Raw genomic sequence first — 26,365 nt, forward strand, 5'->3', positions numbered from 1 at the left:
CAATAAAAATCGAATCCTCCCAAATTTAGCTATAACGTCTTTGTGTTTCCATGCGATGCACTCGACATTCCTTAGAACTTGCCATGCCTGTGTACAGAAAAGAGAGAGTAAGAAATGAAAAAAAAAAATGAAAAACCCAGATATAGTATCATGTTCCCGAACGAATAAGAATTGAATCAATGCTGTTTGTGGGTTCATACTATAAATTATTTGCAAATATTTGGATGATGATGGTGAAGAAGAAGCAGCAGTAACAACAGGAGAAGAAGAGACAAATAATATTCATTCACATCCTATGTATCATGTATTTCAAAGCTACTTTCACATCCTTGTTTCGCAATGTATAAATAATCGGGTTTAACATTGGTGTTAAGACGCTATATAACACGGAGATCAGTCTGGCGCTATCTGATGTGTGTCTTGAACTGGGTCTCAGGTAGGAGAAGATAGAGCTGCCATAGTACAGAAGGACCACAGTCAGGTGGGACGAACAGGTGGAGTATGCCTTCCTCTTCCCTTTGGAAGAAGGCATCTTCAGTATAGTTGAGATGATGTAAGTGTATGATAGAAGGATGCAGGCAAAGGGGGTCCAGGCTATGAAGAGGCCAATGCAGAGCAACAGGAGTTTGTTGAGAGAGGTGTCCCCACATGACAGTTCCAGCAGTGGCGGGATATCACAGTAGAAGTAGAAGTAATCAATACGGTTGTCTCCACAGAAGGGTAAACGGAAGGTGAAGACTGTGTGTATTGCAGAGTTAAGGAAGCCAGTTACCCAGGAGGCAGCTGCCAGCTGGAGGCAAATGCTTTTGTTGACAATCAGTGTGTAACACAGCGGATTACAGATGGCAACATAGCGGTCAAAGGCCATGGCTGCCAGCAGGAGGCACTCGGTGCCCATGAAGGAGAAGAAGAAGTAAAGTTGCAGCGCACAGCCCTTGAAGGAGATGTTGCTCCTCTCAGAGAGGAGATGAACCAGCATCTGGGGGATGGTGGTGGTGGTAGAACAGATGTCCAAGAAAGAAATACATGGGAGTGTGGAGTCTCTGGTCCACCAAAACAAGGATGATGATGCAGGTGTTCCCAAATAGGGTAAAGAGGTAAGTAAACAAAAACCCACTGAAGAGTGAGGGTCGCATCTCCCGGAGGCTGGAAAATCCCAGGATGATGAACTCCTCCAACACAGTTTGATTTCTTCTCTCCATGCTTCAACATTCAATGGTGTTACTGCCAAGAAATGGTTATAACATTTTCAGAGTAATCTTGTTATATGATATGCAGTTGTTCCACTTGAAAACATTAATGTACCTGAGAGATTTTGGGGGGGATAAAGTCATTACAGAATATGATGCCAAGTATCAGAGGGTAGCAGTGTTAGTCTGTATCCACAAAAACAACGAGGAGTCCAACAACAAGGAGTCCAACCTTCCACACAAACTTCCACATCGCTGGACTTTACAAAAACGAGACAAAGCCATTTACAATGCACAATTTACTTCTCTACAGAGGAAAAAGGACAGTAAACTATCTAAACTCCTACATGTCAGAGGGGGCTACAACAGTGGTACCCTTAACTCACCCAACAATTTTGTTAATCTATCCAACTACACACTTAGCCCAACAGGAGAGTCTGTCCTATCTCAGGGACTCTCTTTCTGCCCCACCATTCCCACACACGATACAGTTCTGCGGTGATCTGGAAGCCTACTTTCACCATATCCGACTCAAGGAATATTTTCAACACACCACTGAACAGCGCACTGACCCACAGGAACCCTTCTACCAACACTACAAGAAGAAAAATTCTGCATGGAATTCTCCTGATAGTCAAAAAGACAGACTGGACTTCTACACAGAGTGTTTCCACAGATATGCACAGGCTGAAAATGTGAACAAACAGCATCACTTGCCCCATAACCTCAGCTGTATAGAACTCAATGCCATCCACAGCCTCAAAAACAACTCTTATATTATAATCAAAGGGGCTGACAAAGGAGGTGCTGTAGTCATCATGAACAGGTCGGATTATGAGCACAAAGCTGCCAGGCAACTCTCCAACACCATATTCTAAAGGCCACTATCCTCCGATCCCACTGAGGGTTACCAAAAGAAACTACACCATCTGCTCAAGAAACTCCCTGCTATAAGCACAGGAACAAATCTACACAGACACACCCCTAGAGCCCCAACCAGGGGTATTCTATCTGCTACCCAAGATCCATAAATCTGGAAATCCTGGGTGCCCCATTATCTCAGGAATTGACACTCTTACAGCAGGATTATCTGGCTATTTGTACTCTCTCCTCAGACCCTATGCTACCAGCACTCCTAGCTCTCTTCGAGACACCACTGACTTCCTGAGGAAACTACAATGCATTGGTGATCTTCCTGAAAACAACATCCTGGCCACCATGGATGTAGAAGCTCTTTACACTACTATTCCATAAGAGGATGGAAAACAATATCCCTGACAAGGCCACGACACACCTGGTGGCTGAGCTTTGTGACTTTGTCCTCACCCACAACCATTTCAGATTTGGGGACAATTTATACCTTCAAGTCAGCAGCACTACTGTGGGTACCCGCATGGCCCCACAGTATGCCAATATTTTTATGGCTCACTTAGAACAACGCTTCCTCAGCTCTCATCCCCTAGAGTCCCTCCTCTACTTGTGCTATATTGTTGACATCTTCATCATATGGAACCACGGGAAGGAGGCCTTTGAAGAATTCCACCTGGATTTCAACAATTTCCACCCCACCGTCAACCTCAGCCTGGACCAGTCCGCACAAGAGAGCTACTTCCTGGACACTATAGTGCAAATAAGCGATGGTCACATAAACACCACCCTATACTGGAAACCTACTGACCACTATACTTACCTACATGTCTCTAGCTTCCATCCAGGACACATCACACGATCCATTGTCTACAGCCAAGCCCTCAGATACCACCGCGTTTGCTCCAATTCCTCAGACAGAGACAAAGAGCTGCAAGATCTTTATCAAGCATTGTCAAGGTTCCTCCCCCACTCTGAACTCTAGGGTACAGATGTGGGGACCTGCATGAAAAACCTCCTAAGCTTATCTTTACCAGCTTAGGTCAAAACTTCCCCAAGGTACAAAATATTACACCCGTTATCCTTGGACTGGCCGCTACCACCACCAAACTAATACTGGTTACTGGGGAAGAGCTGTTTGGACGCGTCTTTCCCCCCAAAATACTTCCCAAAACCCTGCACCCCACTTCCTGGACAAGGTTTGGTAAAAAGCCTCACCAATTTGCCTAGGTGACTACAGACCCAGACCCTTGGATCTTAAAAACAATGAACAATCCTCCCAACACTTGCACCCCCCCTTTCCTGGGAAATGTTGGATAAAAAGCCTCACCAATTTGCATAGGTGACCACAGACCCAAACCCTTGGATCTGAGAACAATGAAAAAGCATTCAGTTTTTTACAAGAAGACTTTTAATAAAAAATAGAAGTAAATAGAAATAAAGAAATCCCCCCTGTAAAATCAGGATGGTAGATATCTTACAGGGTAATTAGATTCAAAAAACATAGAGAACCCCTCTAGGCAAAACCTTAAGTTACAAAAAAGATACACAGACAGAAATAGATATTCTATTCAGCACAATTCTTTTCTCAGCCATTTAAAGAAATCATAATCTAACACATACCTAGCTAGATTACTTACTAAAAGTTCTAAGACTCCATTCCTGTTCTGTCCCTGGCAAGAGCAGCATACAGACAGACACAGACCCTTTGTTTCTCTCCCTCCTCCCAGCTTTTGAAAGTATCTTGTCTCCTCATTGGTCATTTTGGTCAGGTGCCAGCGAGGTTACCTTTAGCTTCTTAACCCTTTACAGGTGAGAGGAGCTTTCCCCTGGCCAGGAGGGATTTCAAAGGGGTTTACCCTTCCCTTTATATTTATGACAAGCATTCTTAAAACTACAATACCCACCTGGGGAAGTGAGGAAACAGATTTACAGAGCAAGACAGGTACCTAGAAGTCACTTACTACAGAAGAGGCCCAACAAGGAAAATAACAGAACACCACTGGCCATCACATACAGCCCCCAGCTAAAACCTCTACAGCACATTGTCAACAATCTACAACCTATCACAGAAAACGGTCCCTCACTCTCACAGATCTGGAGAGGCAGGCCAGTCCTCACTTACAGATAGCCCCCCAACCTGAAACAAATACTCACCAGCAACTACCCACCACACCACAGAAACACTAACCCAGGAACCAATTCCTGTAACAAACCCCGTTGCCTTCTCTGTCCCCATATCTACTCTAGCGACACCATCAGAGGACCCAAGCACATCAGCCACCCCATCAGGGGCTCATTCACCTGCACATCTACTAAATGTGATATATGCCATCATGTGCCAGCAATGCCCCTCTGCCATGTACATTGGCCAAACAGGAGAGTCTCTATGTAAAAGAATAAATGGACACAAATCAGACATCAGGAATGGTAACATACAAAAGCCAGTAGGAGAACACTTCAATCTCCCTGGACTTTCAATAACAAATTTAAAAGTAGCCATCCTTCAACAAAAAAACTTCAAAAACAGACTTCAAATAGAAACTGCAGAGCTACAATTCATTTGCAAACTTAACACCATTAATTTGGGCTTGAATAGGGACTGGGAGTGGCTGGCTCACTACAAAAGCAATTTTCCCTCTCTTGGTATTGACATTTCCTCATCAGTTATTGGGTGTGGACCACATTCACCCTGACTGAATTGGCCTTGTCAGCACTGGTTCTCCACTTGTAAGGAGAACCCTTCTGTTCATGTGCCAGTATATTTATGCCTGTATCTGTAATTTCCACTCCATGCATCTGAAGAAGTGGGTTTTTTTACCCATGAAAGCTTATGCCCAAATAAATCTGTTAGTCTTTAAGGTGCCACCAGACTCCCCATTGTTTTTACAGAATATGAGTCACTCAGATGCATTGGTGATGAAACTTGTATATTAATACCTGGAATTTATAGAGTGCCTTTCATCTAATCTCACAAAATACATTCCAAAAGAGGTAGGAGACATCATCCCCATTTTACCAATGGGAAAACTAAGGCACAAAGAAGTGACCTGACATAACCAAGCTCACAGAGCAGGCCTGGCATCCCTTCCACGAGGACACACTGCTCTCCACTGCCTTTATCAAACTCAGTGGCAATCCTTGTATAGGATTCAGTGGGCTTTGTATCAGGCCACTGATAACCATGTAGAGAGACAGGAAGAAAGAAAAAGTAATATAATAGTGTGACGTTCCCCTCTGGTGTTATCTGGACCGGTGATCTGCTAGGTCACTCCAATCCTTGACTCTGGGAGCCAGCCTTACCCTGCTCTGCTGTGAGAACCCCCCCCCCCCCACACACACACACACTCCTGGGCTGTTCACTCACAGCCCCTGGCATGTAAGCCACTCCCAGGTACTTGCAACTGAATGACACCAGCCAATATCTCCAGCCCCAGACACAACCCTAGGAACCTCTGTCTTGCAGTGTCCAGTTCTGCCCGCTGGGCGCTGCAAGCTTATATGAATTCATCAATTTAACAAAAAGAAAAGGAGCACTAGTGGCACTTAGAGACTAACCAATTTATTTGAGCATAAGCTTTCGTGAGCTACAGCTCACTTCATCGGATGCATTCAGTGGATGCATCCGATAAAGTGAGCTGTAGCTCACAAAAGCTTATGCTCAAATAAATTGGTTAGTCTCTAAGGTGCCACTAGTACTCCTTTTCTTTTTGCGAATACAGACTAACACGGCTGCTACTCTGAAACCTGTCAATTTAACAAAGAAATTGATATGTACTAGGCTTGTTATCCCAAGGGGAGTCTCTGACATGCTTCAAAGCAAATGCACTGCTTCAGGTAGAATAAACAAACACATTTATTAACTACGAAAGATAGATTTTAAGAGATTATAAGTCAAAGCATAACAAGTCAGATTTGGTCAAATGAAATAAAAAACAAAACACATTCGAAGCTGATCTTAACACTTTCAATGCCCTTAAAAACTTGGATGCTTCTCACCACACGCTGGTTGGTTGCTCTTCAGTCAGTCTCTCCCCTTTGATCAGGTCTTCAGTTGCTTGGTGGTGATGTCTGTAGATGGAGGTGGAAGAGAGAGGAAGAGCATGGCAAACATCTCCCCCTTTTATCATGTTCTTTCTTCCCTCTTGGATTTGCCCCCACCCCCGCCCACCCTTCAGAGTGAAGCGAGCATTATCTCATCGCAGTCCAAAACTGACCAAAGGAAGGGGGGTGCTTCACTCGAGAGTCCAACAGATCCTTTGTTGTTGCCTAGACCAGTGTCCTTTGTTCCTGTGAAGCTGGGCTGGGTTTGTCCCATACATGCGCTGATGAGGTGTGAACTGCCCCTCTGATTCTGGAGAGTTTTTACCTGGTTTGACTTAAGCCATGAGGACACATTCTCAGCCTCATAACTATATACGTGAAATTACAACCTACAGCATTACTATAACATTACTATAACATTATTATAACAACCATACTCAATGCATCATGAGCCTTCTGAAGACACCCGACATGTCAAACTTTGTATTGGATACCCACACAATCATATTATAAGGATGAACGTGGGGGTGCCGGGTGTTCCCCCAAGGTACAGAACGTCACAACTAGATAGATAGATCAGATTAGATTAGATTAAAAGTGCAGTATACCATGTATGCTTGAATAGGGTTTGTGTGTTTGTAAATTTTTGTGTGATTGTATTATCACTGTGGGTGCAGTGTTTGTTGTGTAGGGTGCATGGAAAATTATGTTTTATTTGACAATATGTGTACTTTGGTGTGTATCTGTTTACAAAATGTGCACTTCCTTGTTAATTTTTTGTTGTTGTTATGCAACTGGTCAAGCCACAAATTTCTATTTACATTGCATAATTTTCATTTACACTGAACCAAATTATCAAGATACCTAGTGCAGTTGAGAACAGAATTTATTCCATTGTATCCACACAGATGCAAGCACAAAATACATAAAAATACACATATATACACACAACAAACCTAGAGAGTGACATCTACACAAAACCCACATTCTTAGGGAAGCCCTTTTAGGCACCAAAAAAAAAAAACCCCACTCAAACACATTCTCCATACAGAGATTCAAATAGAAACACACAGGTACAGAGATGTTCAAGTAGATACATGTACAACAGAAAACCCAGCAGACTCACAAATGGAGCCAGGACCAGTGTAGCTGCACTTACAGCAGCTATGGATCTGGTCCATCAAATTCAACAGAGCTACACTGATTTACGTGAGCTGGGGTTCTGCCCCATTATATTCCTTTACCCATTAGCAAATACCACTAGACTTATTAGAACATTATGGGTAGGACTGGTTGAAAAATGTTCACTGACCCTTTAAAAAAAATAATGAAAAACTGGATTTTCAAAAACAGTGAAAATATTCATGGGAAGTATCTGCTTTCCTGTAATTGTTTTGATTTTTCACGGGGATGGGGGCTACTAATTTCCAGAGGCTTTACGCAAAAAAAAATGCTTATTTTTTCTCAGTTTTTGGCTGAAAATATTGAAACTGGTTTGGGTGCTCCCTGCAAGAATAGGCAGGAGCCATTAAAGCCACAGGCTCTGGACTTCTCTTTTCATGGTCCTGAAGCGGAAGCTGCTACGCAGCTCTCGGCAATGGTCCCCTCTCTCTGAGTAACTCAACACACATAAAAAGCCTGCAGCACCGAGCATCAGAGCCTGGGTCTACTGATTCGGGATGACGGAGCTCACGTTGCAGGGTTAAAAACATCAGTGTAGAAGTTCCTGCTCCGACAGGGGCCCGGGCTCGGAAACCCAGAGTGGGTGGGAGGGTACAGCCCAATAATGTCTATATTGTCCTATTCCCCCTCTTAGTGTGAGCCCTGCATTCCCCAGTCAGATGTCCCAGGCTCTGAGACTTGGTGCCAGGGGGGATTATTTGCTGGGTAGCTGTACCCTCTGTGGCTATGTGGGCAGACAGGCCCCCAGGGTGAAACATCCGATCCATTCTCGGGAACCAACAAACCTCACCTGTGGCACAGCCAGGCACACTATTAATAATTAGGGCTGCAGATTTGTCATGGCATTTTTTATCCAGAATCACGGGGTGGCAGTCACGGTAAATTTGCTAAAAGCCAGGGATTTAGTGGCAGCTCCGGGAGGTGGCACTGAGCACCTGGAGCAGTGCCTGGCATCCAGCCCTGACCCCAGCCCTGTGCAGAGGGGAGGTCTGCATCAGCCGGCCCTACCTCTTGCTCCTGCTCTGTGCCTGTTTCTATGCTAGCCAGCCCCTTTCCCAGCCTGCTTTGGCTCCTGCCTCAGCCGGCTGACTGGCAATTCTGACACCCTGGCCCACGCTCGCCTCAGGAACATCAGGAGCTGCTGTGTCTGCTCCAGAGGGGCAGCTGGGCCACACCTGAGAGGTGCTGCGACCCCGCGCACTTGGTCACAATGCCTGGAGGGGGGAGCTGAGCCCCGCCCAGGGGGACTGGAGTTGCAGGACCCCCCCACTGCTGGGTGAGTCACAGACACACACAAAAAAGTCACAAAGAAATGGGAAAAGAACCTTGGCTCTGACTTCTTTCCTGCTGTGACAGCCTTCAACCCTGTGAATAATGTTTAAAGAGCACCCCCACATTTGTCCCCACTTCCCTGCCTCATACAGTGTCATTCCATTAGTGAGAATGAGATCCCAGAGTGCTGAGAGGAAAAGCACTAGCCAAACCAACAACCAACAACCCAGAGTTACCTTGACAGCGTGACATGATGCACAGTATCTTTGATAAGACCAAGAGAAAATGAAGGACAATTCTGTAGGTTAGATACGTAAGAGTAAGTTAGAGTGAGTGATTAGATGTGTGTGTGAGAGAGAGAGAATTCTGGAACAATTTAGGTGTTGATGGCTCCAGAAAATGAACTTGGGGCCATAACAGTAACAAAGGAAAACGCCCCAGACTGTCTTGTACTTGCCTTCCCATTTGTGATCCACCGCATTGTTTCTGAAACCCATTTACCAACAGAAGAGAAGCTTCTCTGCTAGAGGATCTCAGATCTTGATCCTTTCTGTATTGTTCAATGACCGCTGGGATAAATTCCCCAGGGTTGTCTCTGAATATGGGTGCCCAGGAGAATTAGTAATTGTATTCTGTCTGTAAACACTTTGATCAATGAAATCAACTCAGCAACGCAGAAACAACCATTCAATTCAGAGATGGCCTAGTCCAGATTGCAAGGCCAATTGTACGTGTTGATCAAAGTGAAGAATATTCTTCATCACTGTTAAGCTGTATTTATTGCAATAAAGGCCTGAGCCCTTAGAGCCTGGACAATTTACCTAAGTTCCTCAGGTACAAGTACATGTGATAAGGATGTAACATTTGTATTTATAGATTTCAAGAACAAATATAATTGATTGCTAAGCCAAAAGCTTTTAGCAATTGCTGTTAGTGAAATCAACAGCATAGCTCTTGTTGGAACTGGTGTGAGGTCTGACTAGGCTGTAATGGGATACTGTGTCCACGTCATCATGACCAAACCATCACGCTGGGAACTAATTGCCCTACCTTGTTGGCACTCTCAGGATAGAGCTGAGAACTCACTGGACCATGGGTAGTTCTTAACTCCCCTCTCAGCCCTAGAGTGACTTCTTAAGGACAGAGTTGAGGCAGATTGGCAGGGAGTGGGTGTAGGGAAATTCACAGAGCCCTTGCCATGATGATTGTGGTCTCCAGAAAGCCAAGGGAAGAATCCTACAGAGAAATCAGCTCTTTCCACTTTGAATTTCTAAATCTCCAGTTCAATTCTATCCCCTGGCAGGAGTGACTCCAGTTTGTTACCACCTGGTGGCTGTCTGGTGCCTCTTGTGAAATGCATACAGTGGGTTTCAGACCAGCTGCCCGTGGACACATGTCCATGTGTAAAATGTATTCACCAACAGCCTTGGAATTCAGTTGCAAACCTCTTGCTCCATTCATAACAGTTGCCAAAGGCTGGTGGCGAAGTTCACTCCAGTGCCATTCCCACTGAGTGTGACTTTCAGTGTGAACTGGACAATCCTTCGAATATCCCAGCCTAAACCTGCAAAGGCCTTGCGTGTACTTGATGCTGAAGGGTCATGGACCTTGAGGTACCCTGGGACACCTGGATGCAGGCTCCCCAAAGCAGGGATGAGGCAGAATGGCAGGACACTGTGTTGGAACTGTCACTACTTCAGCCTTAGCCTGAGATCTTTGATGGGTCACAGGAGAAATTCTGTTCTCATGTGTAGAGCTGTGCTTGTTGGATTAGGGTTTTCTTCCATTGGATCTTGGCAATTGACAAAGTTATGATGCTGACTGGAATGGTCTCAGCCTTTAGAGCCAGTCTTTTCTTGCCTGTGTTTTTTGCCAATCGTGATTATTAAGTAGAGCTGGTAAAAGAATAACAAAACCTCTGATTTATAAACTTGTTTTTGAATAACATAGTAAGGACACTTCTCTAATGATTGGAGAGAAGGCTGTTCCAAGACGATTGACTGTTTAGAGCAGGTAGCTGAGCATCAGTTTTTCTGGGTTCAATTCCTCTCTCGGGGAGAGGAGTGGGTGTAGCAGTTAAAGTGTATGGGGCAGTTGGGAGTCAAGATTCTGGGGTAAAAGGGCACATCAGGGAGCTGGTTCAGCACACGTGTGAATGTTGTAATCTATCTCCACCTTCCTGTGGAGATCAACTGTCTTCTTTAATTGACAGCTCTTCAGGGAAGGAATCATATTCTCAAATATACCCTTGTTGTGGCCATATCATAGAATCATAGGGTTGGAAGGGACCTCAGGAGGTCATCTAGTCCAACCCCCTGCTCAAAGCAGGACCAATCCCCAATTTTTGCCCCAGATCCCTAAATGACCCCCTCAAGGATTGAACTCACAACCCCCGGTTTAGCAGGCCAATGCTCAAACCACTGAACTATCCCTCCCGCATCAGATCAATAAAGCCACTGTCCTGACTGGAACATGTGAGCATTGATCTCACTCCCCGCACGGTTGTAGACTTGGATTTCCAAAGGAGGCTGGTGAAGTTAGGAACCCAAATGCAATTCAAAGCCCATGGGAGTTGGGTGACTGACAATCTCAGCCTTCATTATTTCAGCCATACCGTCAAGGTCTACAACAATGACTGTGAGTGACCATAGATGGGTAGATAGAGTCTGTGATTGGTTCCATTCCCCTGAAGAAGGGTTCAGCTTTGAACAAACAGGGAAGCACTGGGCAAAGGGATGAGTATTCTGGGACATGATGCCATTAATAGGAAGATGAAGACTTGGAGTCAACCAACTCTCATTGATCTTGAGCAGCATTTGAGAGCCTACCTCAATTAGCAGTCTGTGAAACTGTAAGTGGGGTGTCAATGTAGTTATGGAATACACCTTTTGCACACCTAGACAAATTTCTTCACACTCCTGCTATCAAACTTTTCACACCGCAGATGTCAAAATCAGTTCTTGCCCCCTTAAGGCTGGTTGGTTGGAGGAAGTGCTAAGAGACTGGTTAGGGGCAGTGCTAGGAGGGACATGATTTAGGTCCTGTACCCATGGATCATCTGCTCTGGGACACAGGCAGGATTTTCTGCGGTAGTTCCTCCTCTCCCCTTGACCAATCAACACTGAGATGTGCCCAGAAATCAAGTCCTATGAGGTCCTGTGACCCTATTGAGCAGATACAACACCTTTGATTACATTCAAATCAGAATAGCCCCTCTGAAGATTTCACTTTGATTTCTGATTTTGCCCCAAGTTATGTCACCAGGCTAGGGATATTGCCCACCCACTGTGACAGTATGTACCCCATGTTCACCCTTTTACAGAACTATTCTGTACAAAGTATGACTTGTGAGGAATCATTTGAAAAATCATAAATTGCTGAGCATTATTATCCATATGGCAATATTGTATATAGAGTTATAAGATGCTTCCATATAACAATGCTAAAACACATTCTAAGACTAGGGAACAAATCCAAACAGATCCTCAGAGGCAAAAGGAAGGCTGGAGACTCAGCCAAGTGTCAACAAGGACTATCACCTGTTTAAGTGGCCATTCATCAAGCAGGAAAAAGGATGTGGGGTGAAAATCCACATTTTGACAAGGGGCAATTGCAGTTCCTGTCAAAAACAGACTTGCTGGTGCCTGAACCCCAGCAGGAGGTGGTTCTCAAAGAAGAAAAGGAATAATAAAAGGGGGAAAATCAAATAGGAATCTCTTTCATGGTCATGAAAACACAAGAGAGAAAATGGTACACTTTGATAAGGAATGAATTTGCTGGAAGTGGCAGTGAAAACTTCACTATTTTACAAAGCTAGGAATTAGAGCTCTTGTAACTCTCACTTGTCTGGTTAATATATCATTCCTGTGGTTTTGCTTGAATGCTGTACTCCCTTAACCATTCTGAGCTCTTTTATAATGAAGACTGTTTGTGTTCAAATTTTTACTAACCTGTGTCCATTTCAACAATGAAAACTCCTAACTCACCTTCCCAGAAATGAATTGTTGCTATCTCACATGGATCTCCAAGTGCCGCAGCACAACTGCTTAAACAGATTCTGGTGACCGTTGGGAAAATATTCTCAGAAAAAAGAAAAGAAGGACTTGTGGCACCTTAGAGACTAACCAATTTATTTGAGCATAAGCTTTCGTGAGCTACAGCTCACTTCATCGGATGCATTCAGTGGAAAATACAGTGAGGAGATTTATATACACACAGAACATGAAAAAATGGGTGTTATCATACACACTGTAAGGAGACAGGTTTCAGAGTAACAGCCGTGTTAGTCTGTATTCTCAAAAAGTAAAGGCAGTTTCCACGGTATGCATCTGATGAAGTGAGCTGTGGCTCACGAAAGCTCATGCTCAAATAAATTGGTTAGTCTCTAAGGTGCCACAAGTACTCCTTTACTGTAAGGAGAGTGATCACTTAAGATGAGCTATTACCAGCAACAACGCTTCCTCAGCTCTCGTCCCCTAATGCCCCTACTCTACTTGCGCTATATTGATGACATCTTCATCATCTGGACCCATGGAAAAGAAGTCCTTGAGGAATTCCACCATGATTTCAACAATTTCCATCCCACCATCAGCCTGGACCAGTCCACACAAGAGATCCACTTCCTGGACACTACTAATAAGGATGGTCACATAAACACCACCCTATACCAGAAACCTACCGACTGCTATTCCTACCTGCAGGCCTCCAGCTTTTACCCAGACCACACCACACGATCCATCGTCTACAGCCAAACTCTATGATACAACCGCATTTGCTCCAACCCCTCAGACAGAGACAAACACCTACAAGATCTCTATCAAGCATTCTTACAACTACAATACCCACCTGCTGAAGTGAAGAAACAAATTGATAGAGCCAGAAGCGTACCCCAGAAGTCACCTACTACAGCACAGGCCCAACAAAGAAAATAACAGAACGCCATTAGCCGTCACCTTCAGCCCCCAACTAAAACCTCTCCAACGCGTCATCAAGGATCTATGACCTATCCTGAAGGACGACCCATCACTCTCACAAATCTTGGGAGACAGGCCAGTCATTGCCTACAGACAGCCCCCCAACCTGAAGCAAATACTCACCAGCAACCACACACCACACAACAGAACCACTAACCCAGGAACCTATCCTTGCAACAAAGCCAGTTACCAACTGTGTCCACATATCTATTCAGGGGACACCATCATAGGGCCTAATCACATCAGCCACACTATCAGAGGCTCATTCACCTGCACATCTACCAATGTGATATATGCCATCATGTGCCAGCAATGCCCCTCTGCCATGTACATTGGTCAAACTGGACAATCTCTACGAAAAGAATAAATGGACACAAATCAGATATCAAGAATTATAACATTCATAAACCAGTTGGAGAACACTTCAATCTCTCTGGTCACTCGATTACAGACCTAAAAGTCGTAATATTACAACAAAAAGACTTCAAAGACAGACTCCAATGAGAGACTGCTGAATTGGAATTAATTTGCAAACTGGATACAATTAACTTAGGCTTGAATAGAGACTGGGAGTGGATGGGTCATTACACAAAGTAAAACTATTTCCCCATGTTTATTTCCCCCCTCCCCCACCCCCCACTGTTCCTCAGATGTTCTTATTAACTGCTGGAAATGGCCCACCTTGATTATCGCTACAAAAGGTTTTCTTCCCCTGCCCCCTCCCCCGCCCCCACTCTCCTGCTGGTAATAGCTCATCTTAAGTGATCACTCTCCTTACAGTGTGTATGATAACACCCATTTTTTCATGTTCTGTGTGTATATAAATCTCCTCACTGTATTTTCCACAGTATGCATCCGATGAAGTGAGCTGTAGCTCACGAAAGCTTATGCTCAAACAAATTGGTTAGTCTCTAAGGTGCCACAAGTACTCCTTTTCTTTTTGCGAATACAGACTAACACGGCTACTACTCTGAAACCTATTCTCAGAAAGACTCTGCTGGGATGTTGCCAGGCAACCCGAACTCCCCAATAAACAAGAAATGATGAGCTCATTCTTCCAACAAAAGAATAGCAAGCTCTATCTGCCAGAGCGAAGGGTTGGCATATCGTAGACCGGTGGAGTTCAGAGTTGGAAATGTGAAGAGTGAACGTGTCTCTCAAAGAAGCTGTGAAGACCCTTGGCATTATCCTGGTCCCCTTTCCATTACCTTGCAAGGATGGTATCATGGTGCATTGCTCCCTGAATGAAAAATCACATCACAGACATTGGGCAGCCATTGCCAAGAGAGTATCCCATAGTTATTTTGTGACTCCATTTTACATCTCTCTCTATCTATCTGTGTAATCAGGATAATATCTGAGCTTGTCCCAATATCTCCTCTCTCTCTCCCTCTCCCTCTCCCTCTCTTCCTCCTCCTCCTTTCTCCCTACCTTTCTCCCCTCATCTTCTTTTCTGGATGTTTCCAAACTGCTATGAGCGTCCTTCTCTCTCTTCCTCTCCCAGGATGCTGAGTGTCTTCTCTTTTGCCCTCTCGCCAGCCTCCTCTGACCTGAATCAGTCACTGGGATCCATGAAGAAAAGGAGTACTTGTGGCACCTTAGATATTAACACATTTATTTGAGCATAAGCTTTCGTGAGCTACAGCTCACTTCATCAGATGCATCTGATGAAGTGAGCTGTAGCTCACGAAAGCTTATGCTCAAATAAATTGGTTAGTCTCTAAGGTGCCACAAGTACTCCTTTTCTTTTTGCAAATACAGTCTAACATGGCTGCTACTCTGAAACCTGGGATCCATGAGTGACTCCTGTCAAATTCACAGGAGTTCTGGCATTTCCATGGCATTAAGATTTGAACAAAAAGACAGCAGGTTTTCTACTGTTTGCTCGACACCTCCTAAACAGGCCAACACGTGGGAGCCAAAGACAGGGAGGGTTCCTCCGAGCAATTTTTCAAAAGGAATTATTTTGGGGAATTTCTCTGGCCTGTGTTACACAGGGGGGTCAGACCAGATGATCATAATGGTCCCTTCTGACCTTGGAGTCTATGAACCATCACAGTTCCTCTCTGCAGACAGGATGAAGAAAGCACCTATTAAATACGATGTTTCCAGGAGAGCCATGTATTGCCATCTGGATGTTGTTGGTTAAAAAGTGTGTCTGCTGTTATGAATTCATTACTGGAGTCTGACCTTCAGTCTCAAACCATCCCTCATTCTAGAGCCATATAACAGACTCATTGGAGCAGGACAAGTGGATTACGGGTTGCCCACCTTCCATCGGTCTATAGAGTCATGCACTTTCTCTCTCTCTCTCTGGCCCAATGGCTATTTAAGTATTTATCCAAAGTGAATGGCTTCAGCAGGAGAAACTAGGGAACCTCATATCAAAATATCCCCCAGCCCAGAGGTAATAGAGCTATTCCGAGAAATAGCAGGTCCCTGTTCAAGTCCCTTTTTTCCTAAGGCAGAGGTGGGAACTGAAGCTGGGTCTTTCACCTCCTAGGTGAGTGCCCCAAACGACCGAGCTAAGAGTTATGAAGGAGGTGAGAGTGCATCCCAAGCAGAGACAGGAACCTCGATTGAATCTCCCATTGGCTAGCCTAGACAAGGAACTCCTGAGTGTGCTGACTTTTGTGAATCCCATTTTTAGGTGCCTACCTCACCCCATTCTTTGTACAGGGAGACTGGGTGATTGAACTGAGGCGTTGAGAATCCCAGTGAATTTCTTGGCACCTATCATAGAATCATAGAATATCAGGGTTGGAAGGGACCTGAGGAGGTCATCTAGTCCAACCTCCTGCTCAAAGCAGGAACGATCCCCAATTAAATCATCCCAGCCAGGGCTTTGTCAAGCCTGACCTTAAAAACTTCTAAGGAAGGAGATTCCACCACCTCCCTAGGTAACGCATTCCAGTGTTTCACCACCCTCCTAGTGAAAAAGTTTTTCCTAATATCCAACCTAAATCTCCCCCACCGCAACTTGAGACCATTAGTCCTTGTTCTGTCATCTGCTACCATTGAGAACAGTCTAGAGCCATCCTCTTTGGAATCCCCTTTCAGGTAGTTGAAAGCAGCTATCAAATCCCCCCTCATTCTTCTCTTCCGTACACTAAACATCCCCAGTTCCCTCAGCCTCTCCTCAGGCCCCTAATCATTTTTGTTGCCCTCCGCTGGACTCTTTCCAATTTTTCCACATCCTTCTTGTTGTGTGGGGCCCAAAATTGGACACAGTACTGCAGATGAGGCCTCACTAGTGTTGAATAGAGGGGAATGATCACGTCCCTCGATCTGCTGGCAATGACCCTACTTATACACCCCAAAATGCCATTGGCCTTCTTGGCAACAAGGGCACACTGTTGACTCATATCCAGCTTCTCATCCACTGGCACCCCTAGGTCCTTCTCTGCAGACCTGATGCCTAGCCATTCGGTCCCTAGTCTGTAGCGGTGCATTGGATTCTTCCATCCTAAGTGCAGGACTCTGCACTTGTCCTTGTTGAACCTCATCAGATTTCTTTTGGCCCAATCCTCTCATTTGTCTAGGTCCCTCTGTATCCTATCCCTACCCTCCAGTGTATCTACCTCTTCTCCCAGTTTAGTGTCATCTGCAAACTTGCTGAGGGTGCAATCCACACCATCCTCCAGATCATTTATGAAGATATTGAACAAAACCGGCACCAGGACCGACCCCTGGGGCACTCCACTTGATAGCGGCTGCCAACTAGACATGGAGCCATTGATCACTACCTATTGAGCCCGACAATCTAGCCAACTTTCTACCCACCTTGTAGTGCATCCATCCAGCCCATACTTCTTTAACTTGCTGACAAGAATACTGTGGGAGACCGTGTCAAAAGCTTTGCTAAAGTCAAGGAACAACACATCCACTGCTTTCCCTTCATCCACAGAACCAGTTATCTCATCACAGAAGGCAATTAGATTAGTCAGGCATGACTTGCCCTTGGTGAATCCATGCTGACTGTTCCTGATCACTTTCCTCTCCTCTAAGTGCTTCAGAATTGATTCTTTGTGGACCTGCTCCATGATTTTTCCAGGGACTGAGGTGAGGCTGACTGGCCTGTAGTTCCCAGGATCCTCCTTCTTCCCTTTTTTAAAGATGGGCATTACATTAGCCTTTTTCCAGTCGTCCGGGACTTCCCCCAATCGCTATGAGTTTTCAAAGATAATGGCCAATGGCTCTGCAATCACATCCGCCAATTCCTTTAGCACTCTCGGATGCAACGCATCTGGCCCCATGGACTTGTGCACGTCCAGCTTTTCTAAATAGTCCCGAACCACTTCTTTCTCCACAGAGGGCTGGTCACCTCCTCCCCATGCTGTGCTGCCCAGTGCAGCAGTCTGGGAGCTGACCTTGTTCGTGAAGACAGAGGCAAAAAAAGCATTGAATACATTAGCTTTTTCCACATCCTTTGTCACTAGGTTGCCACCCTCATTCAGTAAGGGGCCCACACTTTCCTTGACTTTCTTCTTCTTGCTAACATACCTGAAGAAACTCTTCTTGTTACTCTTAACATCTCTTGCTAGCTGCAACTCCAGGTGTGATTTGGCCTTCCTGATTTCACTCCTGCATGCCCGAGCACTATTTTTATACTCATCCCTGGCCATTTGTCCAATCTTCCACTTCTTGTAAGCTTCTTTTTTGTATTTAAGAGCAGCAAGGATTTCACTGTTAAGCCAAGCTGGTCGCCTGCCATATTTACTATTCTGTCTACACATCGGGATGGTTTGTCCCTGTAACCTCAATAAGGATTCTTTAAAATACAGCCAGCTCTCCTGAACTCCTTTCCCCCTCATGTTATTCTCCCAGGGGATCTTGCCCATCAGTTCCCTGAGGGAGTCAAAGTCTGCTTTTCTGAAGTCCAGGGTCCATATTCTGCTGCTTTCCTTTCTTCCTTGTGTCAGGATCCTGACCTCGACCATTTCATGGTCACTGTCTCCCAGGTTCCCATCCACTTTTGCTTCCCCTACTAATTCTTCCTGGTTTGTGAGCAGCAGGTGAAGAAGAGCTCTGCCCCTAGTTGGTTCCTCCAGCACTTGCACCACAAAATTGTCCCCTACAGTTTCCAAAAACTTCCTGGATTGTCTCTGCACCGCTGTATTGCTCTCCCAGCAGATATCAGGGTGATTGAAGTCTCCCATGAGAACCAGGGCGTGCGATCTAATAATTTCTGCGAGTTGCCAGAAGAAAGCCTCATCCACCTCATCCCCCTGGTCCAGTGGTCTATAGTAGACTCCCAGCACGACATCACCCTTGTTGCTCACACTTCTAAACTTAATCCAGAGACTCTCAGGTTTTTCTGCCACAATGCTCCAAAGTTGCTCCTGAATTATAAATAATTACTATGAAACACACAACAGTTGTATAGGTAGGAAGAGCTGATATCTCTGTAGGATGCTGTCCTTGGCTTTCTGGAGGTCACACGTAGCATGGCAATGGCTCTGTGATTTACCTACACCCACTCCCTGCCAGTGTGCCTCACCTCTGTCCTTAAGAAATCACTCTAGGGCTGAGAGGGGAGGTAAGAACTACCCATGGTCCAGTGAGTTCTCAGCTCCATCCTAAGAGTGCCAACAAGGTGGGGCAATTAGTTCCTAGTGTGCTGGTGTGGTGATGACATGGACACAGTATCCCATTACTGACACCATCCCTGCTCCACTAAGATGTCTGCTGTTGCTGTCACTGACAGTTATTGCTAAAAGCTTTTGGCCTAGGCATCAGAGTCAAGAAAGAGAGACAGAGGGTCAGGAGCTGTAGTGGGAAAGCTGTAATTTGGTGCCCAGAGAGAACAGGGACCACCAAGGCTGGATTATGTCTACCTAGCTACTGGCAGGGAATGCCAACTGTAGGAAAGATAATGGTTTATAGGTATTTTAAATCTGCTTTTCTAAGCTTTGGGCACCGTTTGGACAAATCCTCCTGCTTCTGTCTCACTGCAAACTCTTCCTAGCCTCAGGCCTCCAAAGGGGAACTCCAGCCAAGTCAAAGGACATCTGGACCTGCCAGGTAGCCCAGCTGGTGCCCAGGGAGGAGTAACCCAAAGTCCCAGTCAGAGTGGTAGGATTGTGGGGTTCCCACCCCAGAAAGAAGTAGAGGCATGAGTCAACCACATGAAAGTGGTGTGCTCAAGGGACTGGAGAAAGGTTTCAGAAGGGAGTAGCCTACTGAGGAGGCTCCCAGAAGAGCAGATAAGTTTTAAAGTCTGGGCTGTATTTTATTACAGCCACATGTTAGGAAAGATGTGGGCAAACAGGAGAGAGTCCAGAGGAAAGCAACAAAAAATGCTTAAAAGTTTAGAAAGTCTGACCCATGAGAAAAGAGGAAAAAACTGGGAAAGTTTCGTCCTGAGAAAGGAAGACTGAGGGGAACTTGATAACAGTCTTCAAACACATTGTTTTAAAGAGGACAGAGATCAGTTGTTCTTCATGCCCACAGAAGGTAGGACAAGAAACAATGGGCTTAATCTGCAGCAAGGGAGATTCAGGTTAGATATGAAGAAAAACTCTTTTACTCTCAGGGTAGCTACGCTCTGGAACAGGCTTCCAAAGGAGGTTGTAGAATCTCCATCACTGGAGGTTTTTAAGAACAGGTTGGGCAAACCCATGCCAGGATTGGTCTAGTTTTACTTGGTCCTGCCTCAGCACAGTGGCTGGAGTTGATGACTTCTTGAGGTCCCTTCCAGCCTGACATTTCAATGATTATAATTGTCATCCCATAAGGCCAAGCTCCTGATGTTCTGATGCAATTTAGTGAGGTGAAATTCCCATTGACTTCATAGGCTTGGATTTTCCACAAAAAGCTCCTTTCTGAACCAGCCCTAGTAAAGGGACCAAGCACTAGTATCTAACATTGATACATCATACGGTCACACTGGGCATAATTCTTCAGTCACATGTTGGTGTGAGTCCTCTGACATCACTGGAATTATTCAAGATTTGCATGGCAATGAGTATCAATCCTTTGTTTTGTGTTGTTTGTCACCATAATAATTCTTGACCAGATTTAATCTAAAGCAAAGACATCATTTCCTGAAGTGAAGAGGTGCTGAAGGCTCTCCAGGAGGGCACACCTGGACCTCTCAATTGTCCTCCAGAGACTCCGCTTTAATTCTGAAGAGTAAGGACTAGGGTCACAAGGAGAAATAAGGGGTTTCAACACTCGGGGTCTGATTGCCTCAGTTTCAGATGCTCTGCTGCCTGGTGGAGCTCACACCCCCAAATTAGGAACCCAGGGACAGACTCACAAAACAACTTGGGTGTGGTGAGGCTGAGCATCACCATACTTAGCTTTTAGGAAGCTGGAGAATCACTGGGGCTCACAAAGCGTGAGTCTGGTGCCTTAGCGCCCTATGCAACGGGTGAGAGACTGGCACTACGAATGTGACTCACAAAAGGCAACCCACTAGGTGGGGAGATGCCACAGGGAGGTGGCAAGGAGAGGGGAGTCCTCTTTTGTAGACAGGTTCCTAATCCCATCGGCAGGGAGGCACCTCCCTCTGCTTGAGATTCTCAGCTGCCAACCGTCCCTTGGTGTTAGGCACCTACATCATTTTGGAGGGGGTGAAAAGCAATCCCTCCTAACGTTTAGCCCAGTGGTTACCGTATTCACTTGAGATGTGGGAGGCTCCTAGTTCAAGTCCCTCCACCCCAACAATCCCTGAGTGGGAGGGCAGATTTGAACAGATCTTTTAGATTCATAGACTGTAAGGCCAGAAGGGATCATCGAGATCATCTCGTCTGTCTTCCTGGATATTGCAGGCCGCAGAATCTTACCCAGCCACTGCTGTAATACACCCCTTACTTCTGGCTGAGTTTATGACATCCTCACTGTGATGGGTTGGATCACAGAAACCCCTTTTGGACTGTCATCTGATGTGCCTAGACTACCTATGAGCCCATTTTCCCTGCCAGCTTGGGACTTCAGTACTTTGCCTTGTTTGAGCCAGACACACTTGCCTGCTGCAAACACAGATCCAAGTCTGAACCATGTCCCCCACAAGCTGCAGGCTTAACTGAAAACAGTTTAAGAAGTGCTCCTGTCTCTAGCATTCAGATACCCAGCTCCCAATGGGATCCAAACCCCAAATAAATCCGTTTTATCCTGTATAAAGCTTATACAGGGTAAACTCATAAATTGTTCACCCTCTATAACGCTGATAGAGAGATATGCACAGCTGTTTGCCCCCCCCCCCCCGCAGGTATTAATACTTACTCTGGGTTAATTAATAAGTAAAAAGTGATTTTATTAAATACAGAAAAGGAGAATTTAAGTGATTCCAATTAATAACAGATAGAATGAAGTGAATTACCAAGCAAAATAAAATAAAACACACAAGTCTAAGCCTAATACAGTAAGAAAACTGAATACAGATAAAATCTCATCCTCAGAGATGTTTCAATAAGCTTCTTTCACAGACTGGACTCCTTCCTAGTCTAAGCCCAATCCTTTCCCCGGTACAGTCCTTGTTCTAGCTCAGGTGGTAGCTAGGGGATTTCTCATGACTGGAGCCCCCTTTGTTCTTTTCCACCCCCTTATATATCTTTTGCACAAGGCAGGAATCCTTTGTCCCTCTGTGTTCCCACCCCTCCTTCTCAATGGAAAAGCACCAAGTTAAAGATGGATTCCAGTTCAGGTGACATGATCACATGTCACTGTAAGACTTCATTACCCACTTGCCAGCACACAGGTGTACAGGAAGTCTTACAAGTAAACAGAGCCATTTACAACCAGTTGTCCTGGTTAATGGGAGCCATTAAGATTCCAAACCACCATTAATGGCCCACACTTTGCATAATTACATTAGGACCTCAGAGTTATATTTCATATTTCTAGTTTCAGATACAAGAATGATACATACAAATAGGATGACCACACTCAGTAGATTATAAGCTTTGTAATGATGCCGTATAAGAGACCTTTTGCATGAAGCATATTCCAGTTACATTATATTCACACTTATTAGCATATTTTCATAGAATCCTATGGAGGGCAACAACAATGAGGAGTCTTGTGGCACCTTAAAGTCTAACACATTTATTAGAACATAAGTTTTTGTGGCCTATGACCCACTTCTTCAGATGTATGGAGTGAAAATTATAGTAGGCAGGCATAAATATACAGCACAAGAAAGGATGCCTTTCAAAGTGGGGGGTCAATGATTCAATCAGGGTGGATGTGTCCCATTCCCAACGGTTGAAAAGAAGGTGTGAATGTCAACAGAGTAAAAATTACTTTTTGTAGTGCTAACGAGATGGATGGCCCATACTCAACAGTTGATGGGAGATTACTTCTTGTAGTAACCCAGCCATTCCCAGTCTTTATTCAGGCCTAATTTGATGGTGTCAAGTTTGCAAATGAATTCCAGCTCTGCAGTTTCTCACTGAAGTCTGTTTTTGAAGTTTTTTTGTTGAAGAATGGTCACTTTTAAGTCTGAAATCGAGTGTCCAGGGATGTTAAAATGCTTTCCCACTGGTTTTTGAATGTTAGAATTTTTGACATCTGCTTTGCGTCCATTTATTCTTTTGCGTAGAGACTGTCCAGTTTGGCCAAAGTACATGGCAGAGGGGCATTGCAACGTCACACTCACATCATGATTTACAGAGAGTTATAGAGAGAATATAAGTTATAGAGAGAATCCACCTTTTACTCTAGTTTAAACCTGCAAATGGTCCATACCCTAAGCTGCAGAGAAATGTGACCCCCCCACACACCTAAAAAGTCTCTGCTAATATGACCTGGGGGAAAATTCCTTCCCAACCCCAAATATGGCAATCAGTTGGACCCTGAGCATGTGGGTGAGACCAACCAGCCAAAGAATACTCTGTAGTAACTCAGAGCCCTCCCTATCTAGTGTCCCATCACGGGCTGTTTGGCAGATTTTCTACTAATAGCCTCAGATATGTCATGACATTGTAGGCAGTTCCAACAGACCATACCCTCCATAAACTTATCAAGCTCAGTCTTGAGGCCAGTTAGGATTTCTGTCCCCACTGCTCCCCATGTGTGGCTATTCCAGAACGTCACTTCTCTGATGGTTAGAATTGTCTACCTATCAGGTAAGTGTCATGGCCACTGGGATCTGAGTTATTCTGGTGCAAGGCTCCCTCTGTCTCACTAGGTGAAATCATCTACTGTGGAGAGATCATTTAAAAAGGCATTGGAGCAGGAAAATCAGAATATTTTTGCAAAATCAAAATTTTCCTATGGAAGATTTAAGTTTAAGATTTAAGTTTTCCAGAAACTTCATTTTCCATCGATAAGTGGTTTGATGGAAAATTACCAATCAGCTGCAGACACAGTATCTGGAATTATAGATCTTCTTAAACAGGAGGGGTGAAAATCTAGCCCAATTGAAATCAACGGCAAAACTCCTATTGACATCAGTGAATCCAGGATTTTACCCTACGTGGCTGTTGTAGAAATCAGCTTCTACCAGAAGTACAAACAGATAAGCCCCCCCCACATCTTGAGTTCCAGCCTTGCCTGCATTGTTGTTTACCAAGAGTCACTCCATGTCTGGAACTGCATACCATCCACAGAGCCAACCAGTGATTGATTGAATAACATTGTTTTGCATTCATCAAATACTTCTGCCCCCTTTTGGATCAAAAAGTATCTAGTTACATTTTGGGACCCTGGAGACGTTACAGCTGGAAGTAGAATTGCTGCAGTCTGGTATTTTCCTTGATGTAATCTTGTTTATTTACAAGGAAGGTACAAAGTCCTACTTCTCTGAATGCAGGAGAAAACAAGAACAACAAAAAAAGCCAGTTTCTTAGCTTACAGCCTCAAACCTCTTGAGTCAACACCAACCCAAAAACTTTCTCTTTCTAGCTTTTCCCAGGGTCTCAATAGGCTCACGGGCTACTGCTTGGCTTTCTTGCTTTTTTGCCTCTGCCTCTCTTTCTGTTCCTGTATGTTATGAGTTTCTGTGTGTTCTGCATTCCCCTCCCCCTCTCCCCTGGACTCTTTCCCCTCCACACACACACACACACACACACAATACACAAACAATACTCATCATCAACCCTCCATTCACTCAGTCCAAACTCCTGGGCAGGATCACAACCTCCTTTTGCCTTAGGTGGGAGGCTTCTGATGAACTCATCCTAACTGAAGGGTGCTTCCCACCCAACCTCAGCGAGGTTTGTGATTGATGTAGTTCCTGGTACCCCTCCACATAATGAAGCCACCTGGGGAAAGTTCTTCCTTAGGCCCTAAATAATCCTGAGGTTGTCATTGGTTTCCTCAGTGCCTCCTTCACCATGTTGTTCCGTAGGGTGTATATGATGGGGTTCAGCAGTGGGGTCAGGACACAGTAGAAGAATGACACCACCTTGTCCATGTCAGAGGACTCCATCACAGGCGGCCGGGCATACATAGAAAGGGCTGAGCCATAGAATATGCCTGTGACCGCAATGTGGGCACCACATGTGGTCAGAGCTTTCTGGAGACCACTCTCTGAAGGCATCCGCCATGCTGTCCATATGACACAGCTGTAGGAACCGGCGGTGAGGAGGAAGGAACTCCCGGCTATGGCCCATGTCAGGGTGAAGCACACGAGCTTGCTGAGATGCGTGTCTGAGCAGGAAAGCTTGGCCAGGGGGACAAAGTCGCAGAAGAAGTGATCAATCTCATTGGGTCCACAGAACGACAGCCTGGACACGGCCACGGTGAGGACGGAGGAGGCCAGGAAGCCAGACACCCAAGCAACCACCGACAGCTTGAGGCACAAGATGTTACACATGATGGTGGAGTAGCGCAAGGGGTGGCAGATGGCCAAGTAGCGGTCATACGCCATCACCGCTAGGAGGAAGAACTCAGTGGAACCCATGGAGAAGAAGAAAAACATCTGGGTTATGCATCCATGGACGGAGATTGACCTGTTCCCCAACAGAAGCCCAGCCAGCATCTTGGGCACCGTCACTGAGGTGTACCAGATCTCCAGGAAAGAGAGGTTGCTGAGTAACACGTACATAGGGCAGTGGAGGCTTGGACAACTCCTGACTATGGCAATGATGGAAGTGTTGGTGGCAATTGTCAGGAGGTAGATGATCAGGAACATCACAAAGAGGATCCACTGCAGCTCCGGGAATGCAGAGAAACCCATGAGAATGAACTCAGTCACTTCAGTTTGGTTAGCCCCTTCCATGGTGCTTGCAGCCGTTTGATCCATGAGAGAAAAAATACATATGTTAATATGAGGATTTCCAGAGCAGAGCCAAATCCTGAGAGGCACTGAGATAGATAGATAGATAGATAGATAGATAGATAGATAGATAGATAGATAGATAGATAGATAGATAGATAGGTAATGAGTCTGAGCGCTCTGACCGGCTTTGTTTTTTGACAATTGCCCTCACAAAAGTCATTATATAGGACATTAAAAATCTAATTGCATGTGCTCTTTAGTAGATCAATAAATTAATGAAGAGCTAAAATTTCTAATGCTCTGTGAGAATCTGGTACCTTAGATTTACCCTGCATGCACTCTAGATACTTCTTCTTGTGTCAAATTAATGCCCTCCAATTAAATACCAGCTCATTGTCACCAGTACGATTGTCAATGTCTCTGCTATCTCTTCACTCAGGAATGGGGTTTGGAGTTGCAAAGCAGCACTTGAGCTTCTCCGCATGCCTGAAGCCTGTCTGTCCCAAACTGGGACATTTATAATGAGTGTAGGACACATCCAGGGAATGCACTGGGAATCTGAGAACTGAGGGATGTATCTGCTGTTGCTCTACCTAATTACAATACAATGTGTGCATTTTCCCCAGCTCCTACTTTACCTCAGAGATGGATGAGTCTGCCATAGCCTG

The 26,365-nt window shown here is 45.0% G+C and overlaps 1 protein-coding gene and 1 pseudogene across 1 annotated transcript; both read right to left on the reverse strand.

The window, feature by feature from the left end:
• Positions 1 to 286: 286 nt before the first annotated feature.
• LOC144273620 (olfactory receptor 5V1-like) lies at positions 287 to 1,202 on the reverse strand (annotated as a pseudogene).
• A 23,553-nt stretch (positions 1,203 to 24,755) lies between these two features.
• On the reverse strand, positions 24,756 to 25,667 carry LOC144273172 (olfactory receptor 11L1-like). Its single transcript, XM_077831712.1, has one exon. It carries the CDS (start codon positions 25,653 to 25,655, stop codon positions 24,756 to 24,758), a length of 900 nt encoding a protein of 299 aa, XP_077687838.1. The 5' UTR covers positions 25,656 to 25,667.
• Between the last annotated feature and the right edge of the window lie 698 nt (positions 25,668 to 26,365).

Source organism: Eretmochelys imbricata, chromosome 13 (assembly GCF_965152235.1).
Source record: "Eretmochelys imbricata isolate rEreImb1 chromosome 13, rEreImb1.hap1, whole genome shotgun sequence".
Taxonomy (NCBI): Eukaryota; Metazoa; Chordata; order Testudines; family Cheloniidae; genus Eretmochelys; species Eretmochelys imbricata.